This window comes from Blennius ocellaris (assembly GCF_963422515.1).
Source record: "Blennius ocellaris genome assembly, chromosome: 18".
NCBI classification, from domain to species: Eukaryota; Metazoa; Chordata; class Actinopteri; order Blenniiformes; family Blenniidae; genus Blennius; species Blennius ocellaris.
The window spans coordinates 18,777,618-18,788,746 of NC_137667.1; the positions used below are offsets into that span (position 1 = coordinate 18,777,618).

Consider the following 11,129-nt stretch of genomic DNA (forward strand, 5'->3'; position numbering starts at 1 on the left):
GTGTGTTTAAAAGTCATAAACTCCTGTTTTTAAACATCAAAGGGGAAATGAAGGCCTCTCTCACTCGATCCAGTGTCAGACCTTTTGGCACAAAACCCCGTGTTTTGATTGCGAGGCAGCGCGCCACGTGAAAATCCGCCAACGTAGATTCAAAGCTTCCTCTTTGTCGGGACGTATTTCTTGCTGGCAGTCGCCAAAAGGATTCTTCTCTCGGGGCCCGTGTGTCCCATCGTTAAATGAAGGATTTTTTCATTTTCAATTGGATTCCAGCTGTGATGGAGAGTGAAACACCAGCGCGGTGACAGCTTTGTTCTCGGGTCAGGAGTGCCGGTGCAGCGTGGGCGTCAAGTCGAAGTCTCTAAAAAATGTCAACACCTTCCCGGGTCCTGAATGAGAAGCGAATGAGAAGAAAAAAACAAAACAAACCAACATGTAGATGGACTGACACATCTCTGCACACAATACTTCCTCAATTAGTCCTTACGACAAAACACCCGTGTGGGTTTGTTCTCATTCAACAACTCGCCCCCAAAATTGGACGCTTGCTATTTTTTTCCCCATCAATAAAAACCCATAAAACTCAAATGAAGTAGCATGAAAACTTTCCCCTGGATCATTAAATATGTGGGTCCCCCCCCCCCCCCCCCCCCCCCCCCACTCGTCTGTAGAACTGTCCAAATAAGTAAATTATATTTTACGGGCCTTTGCCTGTTTTTCAGTGTGAAAGGAAAAATGTGGTTAGCATTTCCTTCCAATTGATCACTTCTGGGTGAAAGCCTAATTCATAACCAAGTGGATTTGGCTGGAGGCGGACGGCGTTGCTCAACATCATGTCTTCAAGTTATGCAAACACAACAGTTAACTGATGGAATACAGAAGGAAAAGGGTTGAAGATAGAGAAGGGAGAGTTTGAAATGATGAAATCTTTCGCTTGTTGTGGAGCCAACCAGACAAGGACGTGTCACGCAGCACGACGGAGGCATTGAAAAATCATTCAGATGTGTGATTTTCACCTCCGGTATCTCAAAAGTTACTTACTTTGGATAAAATCCAAATCGCGGAATCAGAAATAGAAGAGATTACTCCTTCACTGGGACATTTCACTCTTGCTCTGCTTGACTTCTTTAAGATTAGTCTCATTAATAACTCAAGTAAAACATCAGATGTTTATTCATCAGCCGCTCTTTCACTGTTAAGGTCAAAAGTCATGCTTTTGGAGGCTTAATGAACAAAACTCCAAGTCCTGGACTCTTTAAATTTAGACCATAACTCCCACATTTCAAGACAAAACTCCGCTTTAAACCACCTGGAGTCAAGATCTAAGTTCTTGAGATAAAAAGCCTTGGATCCTTGTCAATAGATGTTTACTTTTTAAATAGAACATCCAGACTCTCTGAAACAGAAAACACCCGACATTTAAACCAAAGTTGGATTGTTATTAGGAAGACGAGCAACTATAAAACTAAAATCTTCTTATTAAAAAAGGACCTGACTGAGAAACAGACCAAAGCTGGTTGAACTCATTTAATGACGTTCACACAGACAACTTTGAACTGGAAACGGACCATTTCGACAAATTCCTCTCGATCAGCATGAAGACAAACCCTGAAAAAGTTTTAACGCCTTTGTCAAAAAAAATTCCGTTTCGGTCTCGTCAAGTATAGTTTCTGCACCGAACTACAGGGATGTTGGTGAACTGAAAGCAAAATGAGGTTTTAGTTGTGGTCATCTGTCTGTGGTTAATTTCTGTAACCTCAACCTTGGAATTCACCTCTGATTTCCTCTCTTTGCTGGGAGATGTTGAGCCTTTGCCTTTGCCTCTCTCAGCCTCTGCGGCCGCGAAACGCTTGAAAGTGTCAGAGGAGACGGAGCGCACCATGAGGGTCACCTGGACCAAGGCGCCGGGCAAGGTGGTCAACTACCGGCTGAAGTACGTCCCGGCGGAGGGAGGCAGGGAGGTGGTCCTGAAGGTCCCCGCCACGGCCGCCTCCACCGTCATGAAGCGCCTGCAGCCCGTGACCACGTACGACATCGTGGTTCTACCCATCTACAAGCGCGGGGAAGGAAAAGCAAGGCAAGGAGTAGGAACGACACGTACGTTGGTCCATAATTCAACCCTCTGAGAGACAGCACACTGCAGACACACCGTAACCGCGACCGTTCAACTTCTGCTCCGTCTGGAATTACTGCTGGGATTGGATGGTTGAGACGCGCGGGAGGGTGGACCGCCGCTCTGTCCACGTCCCGGTGTTTGTCCTTTGAGCACATTCTGGGGAGTTTAGCTCCGTCGCTGACTGTTATTAGGACATTTGACACTTTTGTGCAGAGGAAAAATGTGTCTCTCGCCAGATCAGGGATGTCAAACTCATTTCACGCTGATGAAAAGAGCAGCTTGATCTCAATTCGGTAAATAATTACATTATAATCTATAAATAAACACAACTCTAAACCGCTCCATTTAAATGAACTGTCCTTTTAAAACAACACCACAAACCTGACAATGGAAATTTCCACTATTTTACATCTTCAAACACATCAAACAGTTGGGCACACGAAACCGGGACTCATAAATATAGTCGGCTAATTCACATTATAATCAGAAATACTTAACTCAAATTACTGGACACGACCTTTAATGTCGACACATTTCTTTGACACCCGTGTTGTAGATGCAAACCATTTTTAAAACGAGATATTTCAAAGTGCTTCTGAAGGAAAAGACAAGAATTTAGAATGTAAAGGGAAATTTTGTATTTCTAAAATGAGCCCGATACAGGATGAGAAAACAAATGAATCTGCTTTTGACTTTGAAGGAAGGAATGATCTCCTTGCAGGGCCAGAGAGCTTACCTTTGTCTCTGACCGTACGCTCCCCTCTAAGTTCTCAGTATTGCAAAAGAAATGGGGGGAAAAAAAGAAAAGGATCTGGCTTGTTTGACAGTTTTGTCACTCATTACAAGAGAAACAATAGCACAAGTCATCCTGCGGTGGAAACAAACGAGATCCTTCGGTTCCAAGTTTCTGATTTTTTTTTTACTCTTGTCCTGCCAGAAAAAACTGACGTCAAGGTCAAACGATTTGTGAGGATGAGTCTCTCACACTAAGGGTGCTGCTGCACCTTATCATTATCATTACTATTATTATTATTATTATTATTATTATTATTATTATTATACTAACCCACGACACTGGGCTTCTGATTGAGCCACACTAGGTTAATGGAATTGTATTATGGACTAATGACAAACTGGCTTGAATGTGGTTTGGTTCATCTTAAAAAAAAACAAAATAATTTGCCAAGACTCACAGTTCTGTCAGTTTTTTTTTTAGTTCTGGAAATGTTTAGTTTATTTTTTGTTCTCTTTCAAATGCCCGCTGTTCATTTCCGATTACAGTGTCGCCCTACAAGTCTCCCAGGAACCTGCAGACGTCAGAACCGTCTAAGAACAGTTTCCGAGTGTCCTGGGATCCGGCGCCGGGGAACGTGAAGGGATACAAAGTGACCTTTCACCCCACGGAGGATGGCGTCGACCTGGGCGCGCTCGAGGTCGGACCTTACGATAACACGATTGTTCTGGAGGAACTCAGGTAAGCTTTCGCTTTCTTAACCGTCTGCGACATTTTCCGTGACGAGAAACAAACACGCGAGAGAACGAGGGAAGTTACTTAGCAAGAAACGAAGCGTTGGGCCACACCTTCACTCAGGCTCCGTTTACGCGACAGCGTTTCAAGTGAAGACGCAGCGTTTATGCATTTTTGTTTCATAAAAGTTTCTCGTTCACACGGAAACAGCAGAAACGCTGTAGATGATGTTGTTTTCATGTTGAGCCTCTAGCGGGTGCTGTTGGTTGTTTTAGTGATGAGACCACACGCACATCGTGCAGAGAACAATACGCTTTGAAGTCCAAGTGAAATGAAAATTCGACCTCCAAAACACTCTGGCTGTCGCTTCTAGGGACATTTTTATGCTAACTGGCCCAAGGGTAAAATGTTAAAACACGGCAATCTGCGAGAAAATAGCCGATAAACAGCGGTATTTCCGCTGCTGGGCGGAGCTTCTGACAATAGAGTGACGTCACTGGATGTGCACACGCCCAAGTTGTGTTTACATTATGGAGGATCAGAGTTTTGACGACGAAGAGGCTGAATTTAACGATATTTCATCATCATCATCATTGCAAACCCAGTGATTGATGAAGAAGACACAGAATGTGTCGTTCTGCCATTGGTGACCCCGTCTGGAACAGGTTTGAGGAAGCAGAAGATGGTTCGTCCTCCATTCGTCCTCGTCTCCTTGCCTCCTCAGCCTCAGCAGCCGCCAGTTTTCACCTTTGAGGCTTTGAGGTGTCCTGACTTTTAGCAGAATGACCCGGCTTCCTGGATCATGTCGAAGCGCTCCCGTTAGCCGCGCGAGCTAGCGGCTCCCGCTAGCCGCGAGCCGCTAGCCGCTCCCTCCGCCCGTGCTCCTTTTCTCCTCTCTCGGGTCTCTTCCAGGCTCAATCGTTCATCAAAGCTCATAAAACGCCGACTATAACTTCAAAACACTGTTAAAACTTGGATATTTAAGAGGGAAACAAGCCAATGTAAACACAACAGATCGAGATCTGCACAACTCTTGACGTCACGCTCACGAAGAAGAAGGATTCCCCCGACTTCCTCGGCTGGAAGAAAATTCAAATAACTTTGTTATGTGACAACAGTGGTGGGGCGAGTCGGAGAAACCTTATTAGTAGTACCCCAACTATCGTTTTTTGCAAAGTAGTGTTTTACATTTCACTTGGCCTTTAAACATTAACAAGGGGAGTACATTCTAGTGGACAGACGACGAAGTTGGATCGTTATACCAGGTGACTCTGAATTATAAAACTACCGAGTTGCATTTTCCCCCATTTTTACAAAGTTCCACATTGGGAGCCATTTAAAAAAAAAAAAAAAAAGCTGGCTATACAATGGCTGTATAAACAGACACCTAAAGCGTTCCATGTTGCAGAAATGTGTTCATGTGGCTTCCCTCTTCCCCTCAGGGCGGGCACAAAGTACTCCGTGGCAGTGTTTGGGATGTTTGACGGAGGGGAGAGTTTACCTCTCGCGGGAGAGGAGAAGACGACGCTCACCGAGGATCCCGAGCCCCCTGCCATCGCTCCTTCGGGTAAACGCCGACAGCGCTCGTCACGCCACACGTCTCAAAGAGCAGGCCTGCAGACCAGACGCCGGCCTCAAGGCGTTGCCCGCATCGCCGCCAGCACGTTGAATTCTCTTTTTTTTTTTTTCACCGTGGAAAGAGCTTTACGTCTTTTTGACATCCGCGGGCCAGAAATGGACCGACGGATTCTGTCAGGGCGAATGATGTCGAGTGTGTAAAGTGAGGCTGCAACACGTGCGGCTTTACGGCGAAGAAGAGCGAAACGCTTACATATATGAACTGGCTTGTCTGACCCGGTACCAACCTCTCCTACCAGGTAGACCTTCGACTACATTCAGACGAGCACAAATCTTCGTTTGCTCCCGACTTTGGCGTCTGCCGACCAAATGTGTCTCCAGTCGTGCAAAAGGTGGAGATTTTCTCCCTTTCTACACCGTCTGAAGTGTGGACCGAGGGGTCTGGTTGTAATTATGGATGTGGATCTGGAAGGTGAGCCGCCTCTGGCGCGTATGCAGCTTGGAAAAATGTTATGGTTCTCATGCACCCCCGAGGAGGCGCCGACCCCAAGGCCAGGAATTCCTCCCCTAATGGGGGAACTGACACGGTGACCGACTGCCCACCAAGTTGGGCCTGGGAGGTTCCTCTGTGACACCGTCACGGCGGTCGGCTTCATGAGAAGGCTTTAATCCAGACTCTGTGACGGGTCCATGTGGTCTGGCAGAGCTGCTTTGAGACGGCCTTCGTGTGCTGGGAAGGTTCGACCTTCTGCAGCCTGTTAAATTCCGGATTCTTCTTCAAAACCCCTCTCCTTTATACAAAGTGTGAATGGCTCGTCAAAGGAAGGGAACGGCCTGCTGTGATTTACATTCGCCGATTGATTTAAATGATGTCAGTCGATAGTCTCTTGTAGAAATGAGGCCCATATGAGGCACCAGTCATTTGTAAATTCAGTACTCACTGACTGGAGTTTTATAACCGACTAAGGCAGGGGTGTCGAACATAAGGTCCGTGGGCCAAAACCGGTGGACAAGAGGCTCCGATCCGGCCAAACCACCAAGCAAATGGTGAAAATTTCAAAGAAAACGTAATTTTATTGGTTTTTAACAAAATTCTAAAGAGTAGCGACGCAACACTGAGACTCGAGCTGACATATCAGAAAACTAGCGTTAGCCTCATAGTCGTGCCGTTTGTAAAAACACCCACAATGCAACAGCTATAGGAGAAGTTTTCTGGACATTGCACTGTATATTGCACCAGCAGGTTTCATTAAAACTGGCCTTATGTCATTTTTAGGATAGCGTAGACACCCCTGGTCTAAGCTATCACACCAAATACACTTTTAGCAGTAATGTACTAGAAGCCGATTACTGTGGTGAAATTTGTAACACAGTTATTAGTGAGTGAAAATCTGAAGCTCTGTTACTATTTCACTAAACTTACGGAAGAGTACCTCGTTAATCTTGTGACTGAGCCGGTCCTCCTGACATGCAAACGTATCCCACTGTGAGTAAGGGCAGCGTTGCTTGTTGCAGTATAACGGGCAGTATAACAGGCAGTATACCTGTCAAACTGAACTGTCTGTACTGGGATAACTCACAGGTGGCAGAAAGGAAACGAGACAAAAGTGACCTCGAAACCTCAGAAATTGCTGCTTTGTCGCTTTGCACACTTGGCAAACAGGAGCCCGAGAACGAAAAACCGCTACACTCTATACTTAGTATTTTTGTAAAAATTCCGTTCCGGTTGAAATCGGAGAGAATTCGGGCTCATATTTTCCGAGCGTCGGTGTCGGAGGCTTTGGGCCGCTGCCGATTCCGACCTTGAAAAACGCGGAAGACAACAGGCTTTGATTTGCACCTCGCACTCCGACCGGGCTGCACATTTCTTCCCCGGTCGTCTGCAGCCCATTAAGCCGGCCGTGTTTATGACATCTGTTTTCGCTGACGGACGTCGGGACTGACACACGAGCTGGTTGTTTACCGCGCTCGGCTGCTGGCGTCTGTTTCTGCAGCCCCGCTGAAGAGCAACCCGGGTGAAAGCCGACTGCCTCCCAACGTGTTCGTCATCGCACATCAAGGGCTCCGCTTTTTTTTTTCTTTCTTTCTTTTCTTTTTTTTTTAATCTCTGGGCGTGTCGTCCTAAAACTGAGGACACGCGTCCATTTTTCACTCCTACAGGTGCCTGGAGCAGGAATGTGTGCAGTAACAGTGGGGAGCAGCAGGCGTCGTAGATCAGTGTCACAGTGGCTGCCTGCTGCTGCTGGAGGGTCAGCCAGGAGAGACCACAGGCCTGATTCACTGGCGGATCATAAACAGCGTTTAACCCCCCCAAAAAAAAATGTCCCCGAACGTCTCGCTGTGCTGGGAAGAGAGAAGCCCCGAAGAGAGCACTCGATCCAGATGTGACAGCTGTTACACAATCTGTTACCAGTGTGAATTGTTTGTGTTACGTAACGCTGTGTAAAAGCTCACCGCTGTGTCAACATCTTGTGGTTGTTCTGTGGCGTTTCTCTCGCCTCCTCTTGCTTTCCTCTCACACTCTCCTCCTTCCCCTCCGCGCACCGGGCGCCTTGCGGCCGCCGCCACGCTCGCCGCCACGCTCGCCGCCGCCGTCACGCTAACCTGCCGGTGTCTCTCCCTGCTGCAGACACTCAGTGTAAGACCTCGGCCAAGGCCGACATGGTGCTGCTGGTGGACGGCTCCTGGAGCATCGGACGCATCAACTTCAAGACCATCCGCAACTTCATCGGGCGCATGGTCAGCGTGTTCAACATCGGGCCTAACGCCGTCCAGATCGGTAACTCTGTCTGCATTGTGACGCACCATCAACAACACCATCACCATCATCAACACCACCACCATAACCAATACCACCAACACCACCACCACCACCATCAGCACCACCATCATCACCAACACCACCAACACCACCACCACTAACACACCACCATAACCAATACCACCAACACCATCACAACCACCATCAGCACCACCATCATCACCAACACCACCACCATCACCAATACCACCAACACTACCACCAACACCATCACCACCACCATCAACACCATCACTACCAACACCACCACCATCACCAATACCACCAACACTACCACCAACACCATCACCACCACCATCAACACCATCACTACCAACACCACCACCATCACCAATACCACCAACACTACCACCAACACCATCACCACCACCATCAACACCATCACTACCAACACCACCACCATCACCAATACCACCAACACTACCACCAACACCATCACCACCACCATCAACACCAACACCACCACCATCACCATCAACATCATCACTACCAACACCACCATCATCACCAATACCACCAACACCAACACTACCACCATCACCATCACCACCACCATCAACACCATCACTACCAACACCACCACCATCACCATCAACATCACCATCAACATCATCACTACCAACACCACCGCCATCACCAATACCACCAACACCAACACTACCACCAACACCATCACCACCAACACTACCACCATCACCATCACCACCAACACTACCACCAACACCATCACCATCACCACCACCATCACCACCAACACTACCACCATCACCAATACCACCAACACCAACACCATCACCACCACCATCACCAAAATCACCACCATCACCACCACTACTAACAACAACAACAATGTTGCCCCACCAATAACAACATAAACTAATGCATTAGACATATAGACTTTGTTTCTTTTGCATTGTTGCTGGATGATGAATTATGTTGAGGGTTTTTTCAGAATCAATAAAGTCTATTTGAATCTAATCTCAGCTTGTCTAGTCTAATCTAATCCACAGAGATACTCAGGGCGATATTAACATTTCTGAGATAAAACATACATTTCACAATTAAGTGATATGTAATTAAATAAATTAAGTGATTTCATATGTCTTCATTCTCATGAATTACACTTCTAGTTCTTGTAGCTTTGTCCGTAAAGAAAAATTTGGATTAAATCCTTGTTGGTAAGTTATTTTTTTAGCAGTTAAAAAAACAACCAAACAGGTGTTCAGCAAGTCACAGCTCAGAGTTGTGACTAAATAAAAGAATGAATATATGTATGGGTGTTTACTGGACATAACTTCGATCATGGTGGGATTCCGTCACGTCGGTCCAGTGGAACCGAACCATACGAATACTGAGTGTGACCCATCACCAGGAAATGTGTAAACTGTCGTAACAGACTCCGTCTCCTTTGCCTCTTTCTGGTTTGTGCTTCATGTGTTCATGCATTCTTGACGTAGCTTCATAGATTAGTTTTTGAAATCGTTCTTCCTCCTCTGCAGGTCTGGCTCAGTACAGCGGAGACCCCAAGACTGAATGGCACCTGAACGCTCACCCGACCAAAGAGTCTCTGCTGAATGCCGTGGCGAACCTGCCCTATAAGGGAGGAAACACCATGACAGGTGATGAGCGGCTGATCTGTACCCCAGTGTGTGAATCACAACTATTTAAACAAGAAGATTAGAGCTGAATGCCAGATCAGAACCGTTTGATAACGTTCACTTGTAGAGTGAAAAGTCAAATCTCCCAGCAGATCTCAAGGTCTTTTCCCTTCTTTTGTTCCTTATGAAGAGAACGTCTGTGTTTATTCTCATTTTATGGCTGTACAGTTGTTAAAAGTTAACTCACCGACCAATCAACTAACCAACTAACTACCTGACTGACCAAATAATCAACCCGCCGACCAACTGACCGACCAATCAACATGACTGTTAAAGCTAAAAGCTATATATTTGATTTAATTTGTGATGAATCAAGAAAGCCATCAATCTAATAGCCTCGGTGCCAGTCTACCTTAATAGTTTGAAACAAGCTTTGTACAACTGTTTCTCCGCCGTCGTGTGCAGGAATGGCTCTGAACTACATCCTGCAGAACAATTTCAAGCCCAACGTGGGAATGCGTCCGAATTCTCGTAAAATCGGCATCCTGATCACCGACGGAAAGTCACAGGATGAAGTCGTCTTCAACTCACAGAACCTGAGGGACAGCAAACATCGAGCTCTATGCCATCGGTGAGCGAGCGGCCGTGTTCCCAAGTGCAGGAAGAGGGGAACCCCCCCCCCCCCCCCAAGTGCGACCCGCAGCGTGTGAAGCTCTGTGTTTTTACTTCTCCAGGTGTGAAGAACGCCGACGAGAACGAGCTGAGGTCCATCGCCACGGACCCCGACGAAATCCACATGTACAACGTCAACGACTTCCAGTTCCTGCTGGACATCGTCGACGACCTCACGGTCAACCTGTGCAACAGCGTGAAGGGTTCAGGTAGGAGCATGGCCACTTTCTTCAGCAACGGCTAATCTTAACGCGTTACTGTTTCCAAACCAGTAATCAGATTAAAGTTACTTCTCTTAAGTTACTGCGCGTTACTATTGTAGCGTCACGCAAGACGAGTTTCTCGTCCGTAAAGCCGCTTTATTATGAAACAGAACCAGACGCTCCTCCTTTCTCCTCCAAACTGACGCTGCATGATTATCTGCCCCGCCCCCTTCTCCACTCTCAGCCAATCACAAGTCAACTCTCTCTAACGGTGCGTTCAGGGAACACAAAAGAATTGGAACCAACCATCGTCAGCAATAAGACCCCCCTCCTTTTTTAAATAACTTTATTTCTCCCCGGGGGGGGGGCAATTAAATGGTCACATAGTGCAAATAAATAGATAAATAGTGCCACAACAGACTATAACTACGTACTAATAAATACCTCTAATAGTACAAATCTTATATTGGTGCTGAAAGCAATTAAAAAGTTACCTGTAATCTAACTTAGTTACTTTTAAAAACATATCATTGGTGACGTAACAAACCTTTTAAAGGAGTAACTAGTAGTCAGCAATCAACACTGATCGTTATTGCATTTTCGTTTCAGAAAATATTTGTGTTTATGTGGCAACGTTTAGAAAAACCATTTGTTTTACACAGAAACAGAAGAAATG

At 46.4% G+C, this 11,129-nt stretch overlaps 1 protein-coding gene across 1 annotated transcript in view; it reads left to right on the forward strand.

Moving 5' to 3' along the window:
• Positions 1-11,129, forward strand: part of col12a1b (collagen, type XII, alpha 1b) — a 132,048-nt gene that overhangs the window by 33,724 nt on the left and 87,195 nt on the right. Inside the window, 8 exon segments of the mRNA XM_080513816.1 lie at positions 1,828-2,094; positions 3,395-3,587; positions 5,024-5,148; positions 7,789-7,938; positions 9,480-9,599; positions 10,044-10,186; positions 10,188-10,209; positions 10,313-10,459. Of these exon segments, the coding sequence (XP_080369942.1) occupies positions 1,828-2,094; positions 3,395-3,587; positions 5,024-5,148; positions 7,789-7,938; positions 9,480-9,599; positions 10,044-10,186; positions 10,188-10,209; positions 10,313-10,459 (1,167 nt within the window).